This window comes from Podarcis muralis, chromosome 3, assembly GCF_964188315.1.
Source record: "Podarcis muralis chromosome 3, rPodMur119.hap1.1, whole genome shotgun sequence".
Lineage (NCBI taxonomy): Eukaryota > Metazoa > Chordata > Lepidosauria > Squamata > Lacertidae > Podarcis > Podarcis muralis.
In genome coordinates, this window is record NC_135657.1 from 116,459,151 (window position 1) to 116,484,797 (window position 25,647).

General features: G+C 45.1%; 1 protein-coding gene across 1 annotated transcript in view; it reads right to left on the reverse strand.

Moving 5' to 3' along the window:
• Positions 1–5,996: 5,996 nt before the first annotated feature.
• Positions 5,997–25,647, reverse strand: part of SLC1A4 (solute carrier family 1 member 4) — a 39,711-nt gene continuing 20,060 nt past the window's right edge. The window contains exons 6-9 of the mRNA XM_028722028.2: positions 20,835–21,068; positions 19,549–19,743; positions 18,506–18,640; positions 5,997–14,484 (exon numbers count right to left, since the gene is read on the reverse strand). Of these exons, the coding sequence (XP_028577861.2) occupies positions 14,235–14,484; positions 18,506–18,640; positions 19,549–19,743; positions 20,835–21,068 (814 nt within the window). The 3' untranslated portion in view covers positions 5,997–14,234. The remainder of the gene's footprint in view (positions 14,485–18,505; positions 18,641–19,548; positions 19,744–20,834; positions 21,069–25,647) is intronic.

Below are 25,647 nucleotides of genomic sequence, written 5' to 3' on the forward strand. Positions count from 1 at the left end.
CCGACTCTTCATGACCCCCTGGACCAGAGCACGCCAGGCACTCCTGTCTTCCGCTGCCTCCCGCAGTTTGGTCAAGCTCATGCTGGTAACCTCGAAAACACTATCCAACCATCTCGTCCTCTGTCGCCCCCTTCTCCTTGTGCTCTCCATCTTTCCCAACATCAGGGTCTTCTCCAGGGAGTCTTCTCTTCTCATGAGGTGGCCAAAGTACTGGAGCCTCAGCTTCACGATCTGTCCTTCCAGTGAGCACTCAGGGCTGATTTCCTTAAGAATGGATGCGTTTGATCTTCTTGCAGTCCATGGGACTCTCAAGAGTCTCCTCCAGCACCATAATTCAAAAGCATCAATTCTTCGGCGATCAGCCTTCTTTATGGTCCAGCTCTCACTTCCATACATCACTACTGGGAAAACCATGGCTTTAACTATACGGACCTTTGTTGGCAAGGTGACGTCTCTACTTCTCAAGATGCTGTCTAGGCCTGTCATTGCCCTTCTCCCATAATCTCTCTCCACTGGCCATGCCGGGTAGGAATGATGGGAGTTGTAGTCCAACAACAGCTAGGAACCCAAGGTTTAAAGACTCTGAGCTTTTACAAACCAAAGAAAGGGGGGGAGGAGTAGAAAAACGCTGCTGTTTTCACTTTTCATTATACTGCACGGGTGTCACAGCAAAATATATCCTCTTAGGACAGGGGTCAGCAAACTTTTTCAGCAGGGGGCTGGTCCTCTGTCCCTCAGACTTGTGGAGGGGCCGGGCTATATTTTGAAGGGGGGGGAATGAACGAATTCTTATGCCCCACAAATAACCAGAGATGCATTTTAAATAAAAGCACACATTCTACTCATGTAAAAACATGCTGATTCCCGGACCGTCCACGGACTGGATTGAGAAGGCGATTGGGCCGCATCCAGCCCCCAGGCCTTAGGTTGCCTACCCATGTCCTAGGACAACAATGAATGGCTACTGAGATACATTAGTTCCTTTTGAATGACCAGAGAAATGCACTGGATTTTCAAATAGTCATTTGGAAAGAATGCATTACATTCCTGAGCGATGGGCAGCTTATGCAGTATAATTAAGGAATGTCACAAAGAACCAAACAAGAATGTATTGTCCATTCAATGCATTGGTGTGAGGTAGGCGATGAACCCTGAATAAATAGCGTCTTGGCAGGCATCTTTTGAAATGCATTTGAGATGAGTTGCATCCTATTAAATAAATGCTTGAGACGAAACAGGAGTGTAAGACTTCAGCATCATAGTGTTGAGGCACTCCTTATTTTCTCTTTTCAGTACAATCCCCAGTTGTAGAGGATTCTTGGGGGGGGGGGGAGACGGATGCTTTAAACATGTTTTAAATGTGAAGGTGTGGATGTGAAGTTAGGGAGAAGCAGAAGCCTAAGTGAGGAGGAATTAAAGAACCTTTTAATGAGGGTGAAAGAGGAGAGCGCAAAATATGGTCTGAAGCTCAACATCAAAAAAACGAAGATCATGGCCACTGGTCCCATCACCTCCTGGCAAATAGAAGGGGAAGAAATGGAGGCAGTGAGAGATTTTACTTTCTTGGGCTCCATGATCACTGCAGATGGTGACAGCAGCCACAAAATTAAAAGATGCCTGCTTCTTGGGAGAAGGGCAATGACAGGCCTAGACAGCATCTTGAGAAGTAGAGACGTCACCTTGCCAACAAAGGTCCGTATAGTTAAAGCCATGGTTTTCCCAGTAGTGATGTATGGAAGTGAGAGCTGGACCATAAAGAAGGCTGATCGCCGAAGAATTGATGCTTTTGAATTATGGTGCTGGAGAAGACTCTTGAGAGTCCCATGGACTGCAAGAAGATCAAATGCATCCATTCTTAAGGAAATCAGCCCTGAGTGCTCACTGGAAGGACAGATCGTGAAGCTGAGGCTCCAGTACTTTGGCCACCTCATGAGAAGAGAAGACTCCCTGGAGAAGACACTGATGCTGGGAAAGATGGAGGGCACAAGGAGAAGGGGACGACAGAGGACGAGATGGTTGGATAGTGTTCTTGAAGCTACCAGCATGAGTTTGACCAAACTGCGGGAGGTAGTGGAGGACAGAGGTGCCTGGCGTGCTCTGGTCCATGGGGTCACGAAGAGTCGGACACGACTAAACGACTAAACAACAACAACAAAGTGGATATCACCCAGTTGTAATACCCATCGTTCCTGTCCAGCCATTTTTTCCTATGCTGAGGACTCCAAGACCAAATCAAAGCTCCAGAGACGGGTGGTGGAGGGGTGAGAAAAGCTTTGAGGTAGTGATATGGTGAAAAGGTCATTTTTTTCTTAACCATTCTCCATCAATCCATGAGAAAATAAATAGAAAACTTTGGTGAAATTCCGATGGGTGGCGTGTTGAGTTTCTGTTATGCTTCTCTTACTTTCAAAGTAGCCGAAGTGTGTTTGTGAGAGCCCTTCCTTTCTTTCTCCAAACCATCTCTCTGCACAAGTTGCACTCTGGGGCCTTTCCAACTGCATGTGTTTCCTAAAAACCTCATGGTATCCTCTGCTGGGCTTTCCTGTGAGCACAGGAAGGTGGGGACATTGCCCCATGAACACCTGGCAGCTGTTCGTTGTTGTTCTTTTTAAGCACAGTTCCTTTTACACTTTTAGAGACAGTGCAGAAAGATGTTTTTAAAGGTAGAAGGAAGGACTTCCTTTAAGCGTTTTCTGTGCTCTGTGGCACAATAAAAATAGAAGGCACTTTTGCAAGGGAGGATAATGGATAAATTTTTGGACGGGTTTCAGCACTACTTAGCAGGGAGGTTGATAGTGCAGGATGGGGTAAACCTTAAGCTGCCCCATCCCAGCTAGTGATGTAGAGCTTCAGATATCTCCACCCCTTGCACTTTTGTCAACAGGGAAAAAACAAGTTTACCACGCTCCGGTTATGTTCTTAGGGAAAGAGTAAAATTGCACTTTCTTCATCTAGCCACAAGATGGAAACAGACTCCAGTTTATTTAGCTGCATTAATTCTGGCTGCTCCCTGACTCCGTTTGTGGGTGGGATACAATCCCATTCCAGCACATTCAGGTTTCACCATTAAAGTTGCTTTGGCACTCCTGCACAACAAATCTGCTCTCCCCCCGTCCCCACCTATCAGACTTCTTGCACCATAGGAATAAGGTTACCAGATTTGTTTTCAGTGAATCTGGGGACATTTTTCAACTTCAATGGATTTCTGTATGGGGACTGATTTATAAATCCGGGACTGTTCCTGGGAAACGGGGAAATCTGGTAACCTTTGATAGGAATATACTCCCCATGGTTAGTGTTGGATTAGGACCTGGCAGACAAGGGTTCAAATCCCCACTCAAGCCATGAAACTCACTGGGTGACCTTGGTTCAGCCACAGCCTAGCCCACCTCACGTGGTTCTTTGTGAGGATAACATACCATTGTGAGCCACCTTGAGTTCCCTGAAGGAAAGGTGGAATATAAATGCAAGAAATAAATAAAATAAAATAAAATAAAAATTGCATGATGCAATGTTGTATTTCCTCCAGACATGCAAATCAGGATGAATGCTGAATAAGCAGATTGCCTAGACGTGACCTATGCTGGTGTTTCATATGTAAAGGGAGGACCAAGTTACCTGAGGAAAATAATCCAGTCGTACACTTTCTCTTTCCCCCTCTAGAAGTGCACAGTTAAGAGGTAGGTGATGTAAAGAGAAGTAACCTGGCCTTTAAAACTTTCAGCACCAACCTGGTCATTCTGTTGCAGATTACAGCGGTTTGCATATTCCTATAATGCACAGGGCAAGCATCTCTCATCACTTTGTTTTACTGTGCAATTCACATGGTTTTCCTTGGTTTTCCTTTCAATGATACTTACTCCGTACCAGGTAAGTGGATATAAGACTGCAGCCTCAATCAAGATATCAAACCCATTATTAAACAAACATTGCATCCCTAGTTATAGCTGGTGTAAAAGACCATATTTTAGAGACGTGGGGAAGTCCGGTTGGTAATGCAAAAATGTTTCTGAAAGTTGGATTTTCTTTTTTTCTTTTTGCTTCCTTCTTTTTTCTTTATGTACTTTATATTTCTGACTTTGTATATGAAAACGCAATAAATTTTTTTTTATAAAAAATAAAAAATAAAAGACCATATTTTAGCTTGGTGTGAACTGTAGTTACCGTATTTTTTCCTCCATAAGACGCACTTTTCCCCTCTTAAAATCTAAGGGGAAATGTCTGTGCATCTTAGGGAGCGAATGTGTGGTCCCCGGGGCTGGCGGGGAGGGAAGCTCAGCTTTCCCCACCACCAGCCCCACAAGCGAAAGGAACCCAAGGCTATCTGGAGAGAGAGAGGGGGGTTGGTGTGCACCGACCCCTCTTGCTCTCCAGGCTTCAAAGATAGCCGCCTGAAGCCTCCGGAGTGCAGCGGGGGCTTCAGATTCCTTTCGCTAAAGGGTAGGTGCCCCTTCAGCTAAGGCGCAGCGCCCCTTCAGCTAAGCGGGAGGAGACATGGAAGGGGCTCCGTTTCTCCTGCCGCTTCACTGAAGGGGTGCTGCGCAGAGAGGGGGAGATTATTTTTTTCTTGTTCTCCCCTCTAAAACAAGGTGCGTCCTATAGAGCGAAAAAATACGGTATCTCTCGAGGTGATACCCATGCCGTTTCTCAAAGAGAACTTTTGGTACTAAGCTGGATCCATCGTATCTTGTTGCATTCATAGTCTTACTTCATTTTATACAGCCTCTCAGATCTGCTTTCTCTTTGATGTTAAGATAAATCATAGCAAATGGTCTATTTCTTTAGAAAAAATGAAAAGTCAAAGTTCTAATCTTAAAGGGCATCTTTCTGTTTTGAAGGCAAGAACTGCTACTCAAAGAGCAAACTGGGGGAGGTCAAGTGGAAAGACAAGCCCGCTTTATCCTCTACTCTTTACTATAAAATATGTGTTAAAAGGTTTATTATGGCCCTTTCACAACGACATCAAATACATATGATTCTGAAGGACAAAAGCTGTTCTTTCAAGCATTTCCACCACTATAAAATAATGCTTTAGATCAAAGATTGCCATCGCGCACCCCATAAGTTAGATCTGGCACTAATGCATATCACCTGACCCAACATTATTAATTAAGCAAGTGTTAAAAATATTGTTCAGTTTGACCTTGTTTTCTACAAGTTGTAAGGAAAAGTTGCATTTCACACTTAAATAGGCCAACTTTTGGATTTTGTATGCAGTTATATATTTAAAGGTGCATTTTCATGCAATGTTGTGCTTGTTCAGATTGCTCCCCACAACACATAAGTACAGGCTGAGAGGGAGAAAATCTCTTGAAAGTTTGGCATCTCTGCCTCAGAGCATGTCAGAGGTTAATGCTGGAGACTATTTGGCTCAAATGCAGAACGGGAGAATACATTCTGCATTGCTGGCACCAGAAGAAGTATTGGTCGACTTGCAAATTACAGGGAATGCTGGTTAAGCGTCAACCATCGGTGGATACTCCTTTATGTGTTCTGGTCTTAAGATCTACACTAAAGTATCCCTTCTGCTACTTACCTGTGTAGAGGTGGCTTGACTGGACCCTACCCAAAGGAACAGAACCCAATACTGCCTTGCCACTTTGTCACCCATCCATCTCTAGCAAAGCTGGTGGGGGCAAGATGTAAGCCTTCGCACAGGAAGAAATCCAAGTGTGCACAAAAATACATATAGCAGTGGGAAAATATATTGCAGAATTGTGAAGAATGGAATAAAATGAGAAAGAGAGACAAAAATGGGCAGATTCATGCACTCCTTACTGCTGTCATACATATAAACTCAGAACTGGCCATGCAAAGAGCCATGATAATAGCTTCCTGACGGGCAATACCAAAAGATATCATGTTCTAAGAATACCTCTATTGTACCGCTGTACAATAGAATCTATATTCTTTTCCCAAAAAGACCAATCATGGTGCATTCAGACTAAAGGAATTTTATTTCAGATTCAGGAAAAAAAACCAGTGAACAAACATGATTGTTTGGGAGTTAGAGAGTTTATTCCCTGTCAAGTTAGAAAGGAACTTGATTCATTAGGCAGCACACTCTAGGCAAGAACAAGTGAGGGTTTGAGGAACATCTTATGTATAGAGGCAAAATACACAAATAGTATCATAACATCAGCTCTGCAATCACATATCTACATAGAATGCCTTTAATGTACACAAATGTAATTGGTCCTTTGTAGTGATCAGGACTGTATGGAGCCATATGGACAAAATATATATTAAGAACATTTCACAAAGCGAGGGGAGGAACTTTTAGAAAATGGAGTGGTTATCTGTACAGTCAACATAGGTTTTTGGCATCTGACAATTCCTTTCTTTTAGGGCTATGCCTTTATATTCCTATGAAATATACTAGAACAAGACAGGTGTGATGCACCATAACAATGTTCATTGAAACATTAGAATAGTACAGAATTATACTGCACTAATCATGCAAAAAAATAACCTTTCTGATTTGTCCCTGTTAAACAAACTCATAGTTTTAAAAAAGCAGACATATCAGTGAACCAATGAGTTTAATGAAGGAATACATCAAACAATTCAATTGATGCCAATGGGAACTTTCCTTCCATCGCAAATAGTTGTGTGTGTGTGTGTATGTGTTGAGAGAGAGAGAGATCAAGTGGGACTGCAGCAGCTGTAAAGGGTTCAATACCTCCCTATCCTTTACTCTGTTTGTGGTCTGGATTAGGCCCTCTTGCAGCTGCTATTTACTTTAAAAACACCAATCCCACCATTGCTGTGTGAATAACATCATGTGTAATTTGGCCCTCCTTCCCCTAGGATAATGGCCCACCTCACTGCTAGCAACAGGAGGCTCTGCCTCCCACGGTGCATAGTTATAAAAACAGCAAGATACTAAACAGTGGCCAACAGCAGCGCTGAGAAGGTCAAAGCACCTGAGGTATAATAAGGCAGGTGGTGTCAGAGTTCTTTTTTAGACTCACGGCCTTCCCAGCATGGGCCTTCCTTATTATGAAGGCACCATGTTGAGCAAAATATCCATCCAGCGGTTCGTTTTCAGTTTAACAGAGGTTCTTTTGGCTCCACCTGCCATTTACTGTGGACATCAGCAGAGAAAGACACAGAAGGCATTCTTGCACTGTAACAAGGCGTGACATTATATTTCCTCCTAAAAACCTAACTAAGAAGAGTCGCAAAGCACATATGTAAAGATACGGCTTAAAAATGTAGACACACAGAACGGGAAAGCACTCCGAAGTCTGAAATAGGTGGCAGAACCGTATTTTTCCTTATGAGATGTTTAGTCACTGAAATGATATACCACTTTGAAGTGATCTTGCTAACATGAGGGTTTGGACTGATCTCGCTAAACCAGAAGAAAATGGGAGTGTAGCAGGGACCAGAGAGGCAACCACCTAAAAGAATGGCTATAGTGGAAACACTTAGGTTTGTTGATACGTTTTCCTTAAGGTGCCTCCCTCTCCCATCCAGTTTGAGCTTTGTAGCACCAAATCAGTCAGCTACAGTTTGGACACAGTTCTTTTCGAAGCCTCACCACTCACAATGCATAGATTTGCATTTCTACCTCCTGGCAAGCTAGCTGAAAGCTAGCCTGGATCACCTGAAATCACCAGAAGACCGCACGCACTTCAGGCCACATCTCCTCCATAATGAAAACAGGACAGCATCTCTACGTACCCCTCACGTTTTCTCCAAACCCACCCCTTAATATGTGAGTCTCGATCCCTCTCCACAATTCCCCTCCAACTAGTTACCTTCCTTTTCAGTAGCACTTTCCACAACTGCGCTGCACTGCAAAAATCAACTGCTTTGCTCATTGTTTAAACTATGAACCTGAATCCTCATTTTTAGTGTTTACATCGATCCTTCACTCTCCTTCCATGGCTTTCGAAATCAGTTTAGCCCAGGATATGGCTGTTTCATGAAATATGAGAAATCCTTACAACAAGAACAACAAAATCTACTGGCCATGTCCAAGTGCATAAGGAGGTCTGGCAAAACAATCCTTTAAAAAATTCCAGGGTTTCTTTTTTCAGCCACTGAAGTGGTGTAAGTGCTGTTTTTGGACTACAATTCCCATCATCCCTGACCACATGTTCCGCTAGCTAGGGATGATGGGAGTTGTAGTCCAAAAACAGCTGGAGACCCAAGTTTGGGAAACGCTACTCTAAAGCATATTCAAAGCACACACACCCCCTCAAAGAATTCTGGGCACTGAAGTTTAGAGTTCCTGGAAACTGTATTTCTGAGAGGTAAACTATACTGCCCAGAATTCTTTGAGGGGAAGAAACTGCTTCAAATGTGCTTTAATGGCAGAGTGTGTACATAGCTAGCGTTTGCTTGCACATAAAGAAGCACTAATAATCGCACACAGATGCAGTTTATCACATGGGGGGGGGGAAACTATTCCCTTCTTCACTCTAATTACTCTAGAGGGAGACAAGACTAATGTCTATCTCAAGTGGTTTAAACCCTTCTCTTTTGAAGGAATGGGAAATATTCAGAGAATGGAGAGGAGAGCAGAGATTATGACATTAAGATTTCTTAGTGGCCTGTAGAGAACTGGAATGTTGTTAAAACTATCAGATGGTGGTGAAAGTTTGCTGTTTCAGGCTACAAATACGCAAGACTACTCACAAAGCTCAAAGCTTCCTATAACTACATTCGTGCCATTTAAATCAACTGGTGAGGGACCAGAGTACAGTAACTTATCACTACCGGTAGTTTTGCATGCAGAATGACTTAGGTGCGGTCTCTGGCATCTGTAATTAAAAAGAACCAGCTTGAAAAGAATGCAAAAGGCCTGAGATGATGGAGAACAGCTGCTAGTCAAAGGAGACAGTACCATGTTGCAGGTTAACACAGTCTGACCTGGTAGTATGACCATGCCTAATGGGCATGTGCTAATTTAAAGGTCCATAGGGCGCCTGAAGACAGGCTGTGCCATCCATGTTCAAAAAAGCAGCTGCATTTGCTTTCTGGAAAGGTACAAAAGGACATGTGTTACGCAATGTACACAGTGTTGGGGTAGAAAGGATACGATCACCTTGGATTTTGTCCAGGGATTGCCTGGTAGAAAAGAAGTTCGCAGCTGCCAAAGAACACATGACCTGCGCAATTTCCAGCTATGTACCCACTTGATTTTCTCGAAAATAAAGATACTGGGGAAAGCAGAATTGTTTAACAAGAGAAGGAAAGAGAAGACTGCAATTTGGTAATTATGTTGGCACTGACTCAATATTTGAACTGAAGAAAATGTTGAGAAACAAGTGTTTTCCTCTTTAGCTTCTGTTCTCAATTAGCTTTTCCCAAATCAGCCTGCAATTCAGATACTTAGCATGAAAAGGTACCCTCATTACGGGCAAGAACATCCCCAAAGGCTTTCATCTTCTCAGCAAAAGGTGATGGGAACACATTCAGCTGGTTTCGCCATTTTGGAGATTCGGCAGAAGGGTTCTTTGTTCAAGCCTCCCACCGGGACAAAAAGTGTACTGGCTCTTAATACCGTATTTGTTAGGCAACCTGAGCGCCCAAAAGCAGAGCAGATTACATTTCTATGATACCCTGTATCATTTCAATAATGTTTCTTCATCTCATGACACTTTGCAGACATTAACGACAGGTTTTATCTGGCATGGGAGACAGGTTTTCTTCTGTTGCAGCCCCACTTATATGACGGGCTACAGAGGATACCTGCAGCGACGTTAGAAAACTAGTCTTCCACCTTCTCCTATGACAAGGGGTGTGTTTACTGTGTGCACAACAGTGTTTGCTACCGTGAACACCATAAAGAATTAGAGGGAGTTGTGTGGCTAAGCTGCGCTGGGTGGTATCCATTGGAACCGGTGGTACCGAAGGCAGAGAGTCTGGCAGTGGGTGCAGCCAGAGCCAATGAGAGGTGGAGCCAACTAATTCTACCTTTGACCCTATCCTCTTTCCCACTGAGTTCCACAAGGGCACCACTGAGGCCAAGAAGGAGAAGGAAGCTGACAGGCTGTGCCACGGCTGCAAGTAAGGAGGTAGGCAAGTAGGGAGCTGCTGGTGAGTAGGCCAAGGTTCGTGGGGCAGTGCCCCAGCAGTCCTGCCTCTGCTATAGACTCAACATGGAACTGGGGCTCATTAATGTATGTCGCGGGTGGCGCTGTGGGTTAAACCACAGAGCCTAGGAATTGCCGATCAGAAGGTCGGCGGTTCGAATCCCCGTGACGGGGTGAGCTCCCGTTGCTCGGTCCCTGCTCCTGCCAACCTAGCAGTTCGAAAGCACGTCAAAGTGCAAGTAGATAAATAGGTACCACTCCGGCAGGGAGGTAAACAGCGTTTCCGTGCGCTGCTCTGTTTTGCCAGAAGCGGCTTAGTCATGCTGGCCACATGACCCGGAAGCTGTACGCCGGCTCCCTCGGCCAGTAAAGTGAGATGAGCGCTGCAACCCCAGAGTCGTCCGCGATTGGACCTAATGGTCAGGGGTCCATTTACCTTTATGGCCTAGTTCTCCCTGGATGTGGTACTCGCTCTCCATCTGAAATAAGCCACTTCAACATGGAGGGTAAGGCTGTCAATTGCTGCTAGTCAAGACTGTGGTCTACTACCTCCAGGACCAGAGGGGGTATTCCTCTGAATACCAGTTGGCTGGGGGTCCCCATCAGGGGAGGGCTGTTGCCCTGCTTGTGGGCTTCCCCATGGCAGCTGCTTGGCCACTGTGAGAAACAGGATGCTGGACTAGGTAAGCCTTTGTTTCTTACACCTCGAGTAGTTACATTTAGTCCGTCCTTATTCCACCCTCTAGCTTCTCATAGGTAACAGAAGTGAGCACGACAGCCTCCCTTACTTACACTTCCCCCAGTTAGCAGCAGTGGGGGCAAGTTAAAGCAGGGGAAACAGTGCAAGGAGGAAAATAATTAGCCACCCCTTCGTCAACCTGATCCAATTCAGGGAGAGGAGGGAGGCGAGACCCTAGAGTTCCTGTTAAGTTAAAATTAAATGTGTTGGGAGATCCAGTCATGAGTATCCTGTGTAGTTTGGCCTTTATCACCTGCAAAATGTAAATTGTTTGAGCCGTTCTTGCAAAAGTGGCTCCAGTATATTACAGGTTGAGAAAATGGGGTATTTCCTGAAGAACAGCTGAACTTAAATGTTGTTACTGATTAGGAAAGATGCTACTTTCAACTTTTGAACTTCTTTTATTTCTTGCTTAAACATTTGCTAGATCAATTAAAGCAGTTTGCTGGTGTTTATTCTCCAAATGGACTGCTTCTTCCCTGCAAGCTCTCCTATATACTTTGAATGTGTAAGCTGAAATACTTGACTCATGAACCCCAAACAAAGCTATAAGCTGCTGCCAGAAACAAGAAAAGATGTACACTGCCTTTCTCTTCAATGTAAGCTAAGTTTATCTGCATCATCTGTCATCTCAGTCTGTATGTCTGTCATTTGTTCAACAGGAACCCTGAAATCAAGACCACAGACAGAATATACCCCCATCCTTTCTGAAGTGTGCTCAACAATTTAAGCAAGGGATAGATGCAATCTTATGACAATGATTATCTAACTGAAAGGCAATGGGATTATTTACAGATTGTATCTTTCTTGCAAAAGAGAACCTGGCAATTTGTGCAAAGAGGACTGGCTTAACTGGCTGGGCTACTAAGACTACAGCAGGGCCTTTGTCAGTCAGCATGTCATAGACCTTTAGCTATAGGACCCAGCAAAACAAGACGGCATTCTTTGCATAACACATTGTAAGAAGAAGTACACTTGAAAAGGTACACATGATAAATGCTGCTGTGTTCCCACAGAGAAGGGAGATTTTGGGGGTCAATATTTATGTGCAACCTTTTTTCAAGGGCCTGCACTAAACCAAATTGTGCTGACCGAAAAAGGGTCATTTCAGCAGATAGAGACCGGATCATTCCTCCTAAGAGGCAGATAAGAAATCAGCATTATTATTATTAGTAAGATAATCAAAAGTTTCCCATCCTTGTATCAAGGAGGAGTTCATCTCAGCTTATCCCATTTTATCCTACACTAAAAGGCTCCCCATCTTGTACAAAGAAACACAAGCCAGGGTTTTGTGGGAGAGTGCTTGGATTCAAAGCTCAATCCAGAAGTCCCAGCTGGGTGTTAAAATACAGTGGTATCTCGGTTTTTGAACGTAATCCGTTCCGGAAGATTGTTCGAGTTCAGAAACCGAGGCGCAAAGGGCAGTTTACAAATATAATTGAGAAAATTGAGAAAAATAACATATACAGTGGTACCTCAGGTTACATACGCTTCAGGTTACAGACTCCACTAACCCGGAAATAGTGCTTCAGGATGAGAACAGAAATCGTGCTCCGGCAGCGCGGCGGCAGCAGGAGGCCCCATTAGCTGAAGTGGTGCTTCAGGTTAAGAACAGTTTCAGGTTAAGAATGGACCTCTGGAACGAATTAAGTACTTAACCCGACGGTACCACTGTACACTCAGTGGAAGCCGTTCAACTTCCAAGGCACGTTTGAAAACGGAAGCATTTACTTCCGGGTTTACGGCGTTCAAAAACTGAAACATTCGTCAATGGAAACGTTCAAAAACTGAGGTACCACTGTACCCGTTTGGAGGAAAGGTAGAGTCAGGCTCTCATTCTGTTCTCCCTTCCTCCAAAACAGTCGATATAATGTATTAAATGTATTCTGAGCAGGGATGCATTTGCGGCAGCTCTCTATGCCTATATATTAGAATAAATTGCCTTGTCTGGAGTCCTGTTTTTATGTCCCAATTCTTACCTATGGCTTAGGGGGCATTTAATGATAATGGTGCAGAAATAGTTGGTAGTAGTGCATTAGAGGTCAAGAACAGCTCTTCTAAAGCAAAGAACAAGCACTTTAACAGTCATAGAGAAAATAATGACTATACTGCTTCAAGTCTTTTCTTTGGTCTGCATTCTTGAGGTTTAAGGCCTTAAGTAATAATGTGTGTTAACTAGTACCAGTGATAAGAAGGAAACCAGAATGAGAATATCTGCACAGGAAGCTTAAATCAGTCTTTCTTCAATCAGGTTTGTAATATGGATGCTAACACTTACCAATAATCCAGAATGTTCAATTACATTACAAATGCCTTTCATCTGTCTAAACAATAGCCAGATGTTAGAATAAAGGAGCCAAGAGATGCTCAGAGGCAAATTAAGTGTCTTGTGTAAAACAGTCTTTGAACTTGTCACATCAAGCTCACTGTGGCCATTCCTGTATAGTTACAGGTTCTTGACATTTCTTAGTTGGAGCAGCTAAAGATTCTTTTCAAATATCCCAATGTTTAACATACACAGATAGTGTGGCTTAGCAGGAGGGGGATAAGAGAAATATACTGTATTTTTCACTCTATAAGACGCACCAGACCACAAGACCACAAGTTTTTGGAGGAGGAAAACAAGAAAAAAAATATTCTGAATCTCAGAAGCCAGAACAGCAAGAGGGATCGCTGCACAGTGAAAGCAGCAATCCCTCTTGCTGTTCTGGCTTCTGGGATAGCTGCGCAGCCTGCATTCGCTCCATAAGACGCACACACATTTCCCCTTACTTTTTAGGAGGGAAAAAGTGAGTCTTATAGAGCAAAAAATACGGTAAATGAGAATGTACTTTTTAGAATAGCTAGGACTAGTTTCCATTAGGCATGCATGTCTGGCATACATTGGTTCAAGTCCACTCTGCATCATCAAGATATGTCCAGTAACTGGTAGCAGAAACATAATCCCATAATCTCTGGCCTTAGAATCAAGACTTATCCCTTCACAGAGAGGGGGCCTTTCGGAATACAACAGGGCAGGCTTGATGTAATAAAGGGAGAGAACTCAATTTGTCTCCCCATACAAGGTAGGCTATCAAGGTGACCTTGCCTAGTACGATCCAGCTGTCAAAATCTACCTCTCAGAGTGGGCCTTTAGTGTTCCAGCAAAAAGCAAACACCTTGCTTTCACTCGTATCAGCGCACGAGCGTTGCATATTCTGCACACACGCAAAACTACGAAACATCACTACCTCATCGCAAAAGTGTCTGCACTCAAAGGGGGAAACACACCAGAAATGCGCGCGCACACACGTAGTCTGTGACTGGCTACCACAGTGTTCCGTACCACCAAAATGGAAAAGGGACGCATCGGTTCAATCCAAACGGCCGCTTGGGTCTGCTCCAAGTTAAATATGCTGTTGTCTCCAACATACAGTGTCCTCAGAGTGCCTCCCCGCTCTTCTCATTCATAGGACTGACTCTTTAGATTCTAGATCTTTAGTGCTAGGTGGCGGAGCGGCAAATGTGATGTCTTGGCTTCTGTGCATTACCAGAGGTGACGTTTCCCCCTCAGCCTTGCTGTTTGGAATGGCTTCTACGCAGACTTCGTTTAGTTTTTCTTCTGCTTTCTCCTTGGCTTCTTTCTGATTCAGATAATGAAGGATACCTGCTCCAAAGGCATCTCCTTCTACATTCACAACTGTAGTGGTCCGGTCCCTGGTCAATTGGGAAAGAGCACAAAGGGTACCCGGTGTTAACAAAACATCACAGGAGATGAGATTGCTCAGTCAGCCTACAGGGTACCATTTCCCCCCAGGTGTATACAGTTCAGACGTCATGAGAAACTGAGTAGAGCTTCTCAGAATTTGCTCCATTTCAGTGAGCAGGCTCAGGGTCTGAAGCAAAGCCCACCTCAGGCAGAATACTGCTCCCCCAGTTCTACTTACACGCAGCCCAACATGCCTTGAAAACTTGAAGAAGGGCCACAGCCTACAGGCAAAGAATCTGCTTTGCATGCAGAAGGTTCCAAATTCAATGCCTGGTATCTCCAGGTTAGGGCTGAGAGAGACCTGGTCTGAAACACAAGAAAGCTGCTGCTTCTGAGCACGATTCAAAGTGTTGGTGCTGACCTTTAAAGCCCTAAACGGCCTCGGCCCAGTATACCTGAAGGAGCGTCTCCACCCCCATCGCTCTGCCCGGACCCTGAGGTCCAGTGCCGAGGACCGTCTGGCAGTTCTCTCACTATGAGAAACCAAGTTACAGGGAACCAGGCAGAGGGCCTTCTCGGTAGTGGCGCCCGCCCTGTGGAACGCCCTCCCATCAGACGTGAAAGCGATAAACAACTACCTGACATTCAGAAGACATCTTAAGGCAGCCCTGTTCAGGGAAGTTTTTAATGTGTGATATTTTAGTGTATTTTTGGTCTCTGTGGAAGCCGCCCAGAGTGGCTGGGGAAACCCAGCCAGACGAGTGGGGTACAAATAATAAATTATTATTATTATTATTATTATTATTATTATTATTATTATTATTCAGTGTGGACAATACTGAGAGAAGCAGAATGAGAAGGATCCACACATGAGCTGCTTTCCTCTGTTTTCCTCTGTTGCAACTGCAGGCCAATGTAGCCACCATGAGAACGAACAAGGACAAACCTGAACAGCCAGAGCAATGACCTCCTTATTCCCTCCAGTAGGAATAAACAAGTGACTGGAATGAAACAGCTCTCCTCCTTGATGATAGCTCAGTCAGTAGAGCATGAGACTGAGTGGTGCTCCAGCTACAGAGGCTAATAATAATAATAATAATAATAATAATAATTTATTATTTATACCCCACCCATCTGGCTGGGCTTCCCCAGCCACTCTGGGCAGCTTCCAACAGAATATTAAAATACAATAGTCTATTAAACATTAAAAGCTTCCCTAAACAGGGCTGCCTTCAGATGTCTTCTAAAAGTCTGGTAGTTGTTCTTCTCTTTGACATCTGGTGGGAGGGCGTTCCACAGGGCCGGTGCCACTACCGAGAAGGCCCTCTGCCTGGTTCCCTGTAACTTGGCTTCTCACAGCGAGGGATCTGCCAGAAGGCCATCAGCGCTGGACCTCAGTGTCCGGGCAGAACGATGGGGTGGAGACGCTCCTTCTGGTATACTGGACCGAGGCTGTTTAGGGCTTTAAAGGTCAGTGGTAATCAAAAACAGTGGTTACTATAGCTGGCTGGAGGCATCAATACTTATATTGTCCAAGGGCCTGACTCTAACCAGACAGGGCAGCAGTAGTTCCAGGGGAGGGGAGGCTACTCTCTGCTGAATTGTGGCTTATCTCATAGGAAAATGGAAGGTTGCTTTATAACGAGTCAAACCAACAGTGCATCTAGCCCAGTATTGTCAGGGCTAATTGGCACCTGCTCTTCAGGGTTTCAGTCCTACCTGGAGATGCTGAGGATTGAACCTGTGGCCTTCTGCAAGCAGAGAGGGTGCTCCAACACTGAAGCTCCCTACAGCTCCACCCTCCACAATGCTTCTCTCTTAGGGCTTGTCCACACTTATCTTTTGTCCCACTCTTTCCAAGCGCAGGCCCTCGCTTAAAAGCTCTTGTGTCCCAAGCATTTTCTTTTTTTGGTCTGAGCTTTCCCCACTTTTCAGCGTTCAATCGGAGCAAATGTCAATTTGGGTTTTCCACGGATTGCTATTTGCTCCAGCTGAGCTTTAAAGAGCGGGTTTTCGCACGGAGCTTTAAAGCGCAGACCATGCCTGGAAAGAGCGGAGGAAGGGGAAGTGTGGATAAGCCAAAAGTCAATCATTCCCAGTGCTGCCAGCCAAGACAAAAAGTGCCTGGAGGAGTGGATTGTAGGAAAGTAAGTTGCTATGGAGAGAAACTTTAGCTCCCCTCACAGGAACACAACAAACTGCCTTATAGCTTGTCAGACTGTTGGTCAATCTGGGCCCAAATTGTCTACTGTAGACTGCAACCCAGGATGGATCTACACACAGGGGGAAAACCACGCTATAAATAAGTCAGAAATTAAATTATTATAACAAAAAAAAAAAAACCCCTATGTAAAAATTGCATAGAAAATCTGTTTGTTCTCTGGCGCCATCTGGTGTTACACATTCAAAGCATTGGTGTTGATTTTTTTTACTAATGTAGCTGAGTCCCTAATCTCTTTAACTGGAGAGTTTAAGGATAAGCTGTGCCATAACATCATCAAGATTGGCTGTTGATAACTGACCTACAGTATACAGCATCTCTCTTTCATTTTTTAGGTTCCTGCCTTTTAGGAATTCTGTACTTTATTCATAGAGGTAAAGGTACCCCTGCCCGTACGGGCCAGTCTTGACAGACTCTAGGGTTGTGCGCTCATCTCACTCTAGAGGCCGGGAGCCAGCGCTGTCCGGAGACACTTCCGGGTCACGTGGCCAGCGTGGCAAAGCTGCATCTGGCGAGCCAGCGCAGCACACGGAACACCGTTTACCTTCCCGCTGGTAAGCGGTCCCTATTTATCTACTTGCACCCGGAGGTGCTTTCGAACTGCTAGGTTGGCAGGCGCTGGGACCGAATGACAGGAGCGCACCCCGCCGCGGGGATTCGAACCGCCGACCATGCAATCGGCAAGTCCTAGGCGCTGAGGTTTTACCCACTTTATTCATGTACTTTATTCATACTGTCAGCTTAAAAAAAAAATAAATCTTCTGAAATGTATTGCTATGAGTTTGTGGGGAGGAGGCAGGAAAGCTAATTCCTAGATCCAGCACAGATTCAACTGCTGGAATAGCCAAGCCAGCCTGGTAATGGCCCACTAAATATGGGAATGGCTCTGTGCCAAAGGACAAATGTGGGGGCCTCCCTTTCTCAACGTTCAGTTAGTCAGAAAGACAAGAGGCTGGAGTTGAGAGGTGAGTGATGTGAGCTAGAAGCTGGATGCAAAAGTGGCAGATTGAAAACGCAGAGAGAGAGAGAGAGAGAGAGAGAGAGAGAGAGAGAGAGAGAGAGAGAGGAAGGGAGAGAGAGAAAGAAAGAGAGAGTACCATGGCTGATTTCTGCTAGAATTCAAGGCTGTGGCTATAGGAGAAGCAGGACATTCTTGGCATGTTAATGCTGTGAGCCCCTCTGAAATATACTCAGAGTCGCAAAGTGATTTCATGCTCTTTATTCAGTTCATAGTGGTGAGGAGGGAATGAATGTCCCCTCAAAGTATCTGCTTTATATACATTATTTACACAATGGGCTGCACGTGATTGGCTATTTCTGGAATTCTCCTGTAGGCCAATCAGGTTGTGGATTCACTTCTATCTGGAGCTGGATTGGGTGGCTCCTGCCGACCAATCATACTGCTGCATTGTTCTAGGACCAATCAGACTGCTGCATTCTGAATCCTATTGTTCTAGGACCAATCAGACTGCTGCATTTTGGATCCTATTGTTCTAGGACCAATCAGACTGCTGCAGTTTGGATCCTATTCAACTCAGTACATAACACCCTCCATCATAGGCTCAGCTTATATATGTGTGTAAATAAACCATATATCTTAAGGACACTACAGTCTCCACGGTACCTCGTTGCAAAGGAAACACAACCTTGGGTGAAGCACCTGGAACCCCAGGAATCTCCCACCACTTGGAGACTGGAGTGGTGTGCAACAGTATGCTCCCCTCAAAATATCATATTCAATTCATGCCACCAACCACCTGCAACGATGCCACAATCATGTGTGCCCTGACCACACACCAAGTACTTACACAATCCAGTCGACAGCCAATATGAGGGAGATATCATTGGTGGGAAGTCCAATTGCCTCCAAGATAATAGCTATGGTGAGAACTCCTCCCGCTGGGATTCCAGCAGCTCCCACGCTGGATGCAGTTGCCGTGACACTGTCAATGGGAATCAATAGTGGTTACAATATTGTGCTGCAATGGCACATAGGCATAAAAATGCCAAAGGTTTCCTTTTATGTCTAGGGATATTTCTTCCTTCCCACATGCTGGCACAACATGTTCCAGGTAAAAAGGTAAAAGAGCCCTGACAGTTAAGTCCAGTCGCAGACGACTCTGGGGTTGCGGCGCTCATCTCACTTTACAGGCCGAGGGAGCCAGCAGAGTTTTTCCGGGGTCATGTGGCCAGCATGACTAAGCCGCTTCTGGTGAAACCACAGCAGCGCACGGAAACGCCATTTACCTTCCCACTGGAGCGGTACCTATTTATCTACTTGCACTTTTTGGCGTGTTTTCGAACTGCTAGGTTAGCAGGAGCTCAGACCTTCTGCCCATCTGAGCACTTATTCACAATTGTAAAATAGACTGTTTTCTCACTGGGAGGAGAAAGTTGCTGATGTTTTCAGCACATTGAACCCAGACTACCCATGAAGTGGAACACTGTCCATGGGGTGCCGTCTTAAGAGGACATTATTTTCTGCCTATTCCCCCTGCAGACTCCTGTGCTCCCACCCGCAAAGAAGATCTGAGGGATCCTCCCTCCAGAACAGCATGTTGACACGACCAGCAGGACTGGTGGAAGGCTTCCTCCCGTGGATCTGAGTCCCTTCCGCAAACGAAAGCTCTTTCATCCACAGAAGGGGAAGCCTGGATTTAACCCACCACCTCTGTGAAGGGCACACGTTCTAAATAGTACTAGCGGTGCAACCAAGAAAGCTGCAAGAAGGCAAGCTGTTGTTTCTCTCTTGCACCTTTACAGCTAGATAACTCCATTTGTTGCATATCCACAGTGGAGCTATCGCTGCATTCGGCCATCAGAAAAAAAGCAGCTTTGCATTGCAACTTACAGAATGGTGAAGATCTGTCCGCTATTGAGCTCATGGTTGTTCAGCTGGGCAATAAAGATAGCAGCGACACACTGAAAAATGGCAGCTCCATCCATGTTCACCGTGGCCCCAATTGGCAGGATAAACCTGCTAATTCTTTTGTCTATTCCATTATTCTCCTCGATGCATTTCATCATTGATGGAAGAGTTGCAGAGCTAGATGTGGCCAAGAAAGGATATCATCATCAGGTCTGGTAATGTATGTAACCCATTAATATAAACATTCTAACAGCTGGATCTCTCTGCCAGCCTAAACATACTGTGCAGCATTCCAGGTACATGCCGTTCCAGGGTAACCCGGGAACTGAAAAGAGCTCCACATTCTGTATTTCCAAAAGATACATCCAAGTCTTATTAGAGGAAAAATAAAGGGCGGTCTAGGGTACATTTTAAAATTGCTGTTTCTGTTTCAGAGCTGTTATGACTAGTCTAAGCAAGACACTGTCCAAGAATTTAGATTAGACTGGATTTCATTATTTGTCTTGGTGGCCAAAAGCAGACAATTTGCACCTCAGCTATCTCACACTATTAGAGAGGTGCTGCTATTTTCTCTGGCCCTTTAAAACTGGTGAGAGCCATCCTAAGCGGGAAAGGGAGTGAAGAAACAGATCATTTACAACTCCTGGCTTCAGCTGCCCACGATGGGGTTGCAACAGGGGCGTCTCTCTCTTTTTAGCCCTCTCCCAATTGTAAATGCCCCCCACCCGCTTTGAAACTAATAAGAGGAAATGGCTATGTCAGTCTCAAACTGGCATAGCTTATGAGCCTGATCTTGGAGCTTCTTGGAGGATCTTGGAAGACTTTGGATCCAGTGGAACCAAGGCTGCCTCTGGCCTGCTCCTGAAATGCCTTATTTTGTGGCCTAACTAATGGCTACTACCATTAGCAGGCCTACACCTGCAGAGCTTTCCATTACACCTGCAAGGAGAGAGGGGGCTCTTTGGTGGGCTCCCCTGCTCTGCTGGAGAAACTTCACCCCATCTTAAATCTCTTCAGCCAGTGGATCAGGAGGGCAGGATTACTCTGTCAAATTCTGACAGCTATATTAGGGTATATAGACATGGGACATCCAAATATCATTCTAAAAGCCTGAGTGACATTTTGAGAAATTAGACACCCATAAGAGGGTTTCTTGCGTTGCAATAAAAGCTATGAAAATGACTAAGCAGGTCATTAACCTAGAGTTATTACCCTGAATTAGAATAATGCTATTCCCATTTCACATATAAAAGCTTACATCAACCAACCTGGAACAAGTGGCAAAAGCTGTTGCAAACGGCGTTATAAGTCCTAGCAGAAAAGTGAAAGGGTTTTTGCGTGTAATTGCAAAATAAATAAGTGGTAAAACGACCAGTCCGTGGATGAAGTGGCCCAAAATCGAAGCAAATATATATTTCCCAAGGCTCGTCACCAGAAGCATGATGTCGTCCATTTCCACTATCTTGCTTCCAACAAGAAATGTAATTCCAATAGGTACATACCTGCAAGGAAGTTAACATTCAACATTAGTAAGGAACAAGGTCTTTAAAGTGCCGTAAACCAAAGCATGTCAAGAATGCAATAGCCATGCCATACAGGCCAAGTCTGGAACAACATTCTAATTAAAAACTTGACTAAGGTTTGTTCTTTGATGAGCATATTCCCTCCCACAAACAATATTACCCTTTCTGCATTGTCTACATTTCCCAAACCCTTATATTTAAGGCCCACCCTCATTATTAGTCAGCTTCCATGCTATGTTAAGTCAGCCCCACAGCACTGATCCAGCTCAAATGGGGCGGGGGAAGATCTGAGAGCTACAGGTAAAATATCTGTGCTCCCACAGCAAAACTGTCACTGTCTCTTCCTCTCATCTACTGGGCAAGGGACATCATATTAATGCTGCTGTTTAAATAAGTGTGTGGGCCTCCTAAATACATAGGAGCAGAACAAATTGATCCAAGCTTACAAAAGGTCCCAGGTTCACTCTCTTGCATTTCTTGGTATGGCTAGGAAATATTCCTGTCTGAATCCCTGGGGACTGGTTGCCAGACATATAGACAATTCTGAGTAGGAAAAACCAATGGTTTCACTAAGCATAAAAGCAACATTATTTTTTTCTAAATATGATTTGAGCATGAAACCTAATGAAGTTGATGTTTTGAATCCCACTTTTTTAAAAAAAACCTTAACTTTTTGATCTTTTAATCTATAGCAGGGTGGCTTTTCTTCAATTTGCTAATTAGGATTTCAAAGAGGGAGATAATAAATTCCAGAAAAGGAGAAAAGCAGCCCTGAGAATTTCTGTTCATTCCAGGGTCAAGTTAAAATGTATGCCCATAATCTACAAAGTGGAGGATTATTTGATGACTGATTAACTTGGAGTGTTGGCTTAGTAATGACAAAATGACAATGCCACCTATCAATTGCTTTAATATTACAAAGGGATTATATTTAGGAATTGGGGGAGGAATCCTACTCAGATTCCAGAGCAAACTCACCTGATTTGATCTGGGCAGATCATGGCCCAGAAAACATTGATCTTCCACTTCAGAATCCACAGTCCAGTGGATTGCTTTGCAAGAAGGTCCATAAAAATGTTTTGAATTTAAACTCCCAAAAGTAGGGCATCTGTAACTTGGACTGTCTAAGACCCAGGGCTCCTTGTCTCTGCATGCTTTGAATTCATATACAATGTCACACAAGAATATATCACCGAGGGCAACTGCTCCACATTAAGTAGTGTAAACAAGCAAATAAATAAATCACAGAAGTAGTCTTTTTCTTTACAATCACCTCTGTGTACATCAACTTGTGAGTCAATGATGTTCTGGTTTAATCAGCGTTTCTTCCCACAAATGGGCTTAACTATCAAGCTGAACAGCGAAATCTTAACAGTATACAATCAATAGTTTAGAAAACTGGGCAAATCTGTCCCTATATGCATCTCTCCAAAAGGCCTTCTTGGTGGTGGCGCCCGCCCTGTGAAACGCTCTCCCATCAGATGTCAAGGAAAGAAACAACTATCTGACTTTTATAAGTCAGAAGGCAGCCCTGTTTAGGGAAGTTTTTAATGTTTGACTTACTATTGTATTTTAATATTTTGTTGGAAGCCGCCCAGTGTGGCTGGGGAAACCGAGCCAGATGAGCGGGTAAAAATAATAAATTATTATTATATTATTATTATGATATAAGTGATAATACAGGTCTACACAGGGACAAGCAGCCAGGCCTTCACGTCTTTTAGCCCTTCAAAAGCCGCACACTCACTTTGGCCACTTTCAAATCTAAGTATCATATGACACAATTGGCATTTTGCTGTTCGGGTTTGGGTTTCTTTATTTTTTATTTTAATGTTTGATGTTTTATGGCATTATTATTATTATTATTATTATTATTATTATTATTCTGTTGGGAGCCACAAAGAGTGGCTGGGAAAACCCAGCCAGATAGGCGGTGTATAAATAAATTATTATTACTACTACTACTACTACTACTACTACTACTACAGAAAGAGGCTCTCTGGCCTTCTATTTGTTAGCCTAAGGAAGGCTCCTTATTGTGGAGCAGGTGCCCTTTGTGATATATTTTTGTGTGACTTTGCATTTTGCTATTATATCACTAGCCTGTGTACTGTTTGTTGAATTCATATACAGCAAGTCCTTTTGGAAGTGATGGGATCTGACAATGTTCTGTTACTCTCAGGGGGAACTGTATGGGAAGAAAGCATGGCTGCCCCCAGAGTTTACGCTGAAAACTTGGGTGGGCCAAACTTTAATGAGCTCATCCATCCCTAATTATCCTTGGAAGTAAAAACCTTAAGCTGCTCTAATACAAATCCCTAAAGGCAAGTACTAACATAAAGGTCTGGTTTCTAAGGTCATATGTTCTATGAGATTCGTTCCATTGCTTACGGACCAAGCCCAACATTGGAGGCTATTAACTGCTGAGAAAAGCTTCTTAAGAAGATGCAGGCATACACCCTCTAAAATGATGAATTTCAAGTAAAGCAGTGATTATGTGTGAAGTCTGGCTTCCACTTTCCCTTTTCACCCAGGAAGATTTTATGAACCAATACCTGAACGTTGCCACCTGCAGTCAAATATTCTGAAAATGACTGCTCAACAGTGGCGTAGCGTGGGGGGTGCCAGGGGTGCCGGCCGCACCGGGCACAACATCTGGGGGGGGCGCGAGTCCAGAGGGAAGGGACAAGTTCCTTCCTCCGCCGGGCTCCCCGCCGCCACCGCCAGCCGCGCGCCCCCCGCCGCCGCTGCGGCTGCGCTCCACTCACTGCTCACAGGAGGAGCAGCCGCTGCAGCAGCGCTGACGCCGCCACCGACGCCTGGCCGGGCACGGGCAGCCTCCGCACCCCGACGCGCCGCCATCCCCTCGGCCCAGCCCCAGGCGGCGGCTGTTTCTGCCAACTGGGAGGGAGGAGAGCTCCGAGGGGCCTCGCCGCGCCCTGCGCTCCCCAAAAACCTCCGAGAGGAAGCCGGTGGGCGGGCGAGGCCCGGCTAAGCCCCTCGCCAGCGGGTTAAGGGGCTTTCGGTTTTAAAAGGATTAGCTTGGGAAGGAGCGGGGGGGGGGCTGCTCGCCGGCAAGCGCCTGCTCCGCGTTTCCAAAGGCGCTCGCCATCCGAGGGACAGGGAGCGCTTGCAAGGAACGGGCTCCGTGGAGCAGGAGTTAGGAAGAGATCCCTTCCCTGGCAGGCCGCCGGCTTCGCCAGCTGTTTCCCATTCACGATCAGGAGGAACTTCAGGCTGCTTTCAGCTTTGGTAGAGGGAATCTAAGCAAGGGGATGGAGCCGGTGCCCTGAGGAAAGGCGGCAGCATTGGGTTTTTTAGTTTAGAGAAAAGGCAAGCAAGAGGCGACAGGAGAGAAGCCTGCAAAACTAGGCATGGCAAGGAGAGAGTGGACAGAGAGGAAAGTTTTTATCCCTCTCTCCGTACAATATAACTCGTGGGCATCCAGTGAAGCTGAACGTTGGAACAGTGGCGTAGCGTGGGGGGTGCCAAGGGTGCCGGCCGCACCAGGCGCAACATGGGGGGGGCGCGCTCGCACTCGGGTGCTGACAACCCACGCTACGCCACTGCTGCTCGATAAGGGGTGAGCTTGCACAACATCCAAGTTTACTGCCTCACTGTGAACACCTTGTTTCAAGGAGGATGCTTGCTCCCTTCAGGCATGGGTTTTATGTGGGAGACTAGGGATAACCACTTAACAGATTTTATTTGTAAGACAGTGAAAGAAACAAATAGTTTTCAGAACAGACTGTGAGCCAATGTGGTGTAATTAGTGGAGAAATGTTTTATTATTTTTTTTGGTACAGAAACCTTCAAGGCAGAGTACCCTATCACCCACATCCCTTCTCCACCCTATTCCAAACCCCTATTTTTTCCTTAACAAACCAGCTCCAACTTGCACCTTCTGAACATCCCACCTTCCCTAAGACCTTCCTTTCCTCTTTAACATTCTGTCCTCCAGAAAATCGCCCCTAGTGTTGGTGCTGACCTTTAAAGCCCTAAATGGCCACGGCCCAGTATACCTGAAGGAGCGTCTCCACCTCCATCGTTCTGCCCAGACACTGAGATCCAGTGCTGAGGGCCTTCTGGCAGTTGCCTCACTGTGAGAAGCCAAGTTACAGGGAACCAGGCAGAGGGCTTTTCCGTAGTGGCGCCCACCCTATGGAATGCCCTCCCGTCAGATGTCAAAGAGATAAACAACTATCAGACGTTTAGACGACATCTGAAGGCAGCCCTGTTTAGGGAAGTTTTTAATGACTGGTGTTTTATTGTATTTTTAATCTTTGTTGGAGTTGGGACGCGGGTGGCGCTGTGGGTTAAACCACAGAGCCTAGGACTTGCCGATCAGAAGGTCAGTGGTTCGAATCCCTACGACGGGGTGAGCTCCCGTTGCTCGGTCTCAGCTCCTGCCAACCTAGCAGTTCGAAAGCACATCAAAGTGCAAGTAGATAAATAGGTACAACTCCAGCGGGAAGGTAAACGCCGTTTCCGTGCGCTCCTCTGGTTCGCTAGAAGCAGCTTAGTCATGCTGGGTACGTATACATGTAGTTTTGCCATT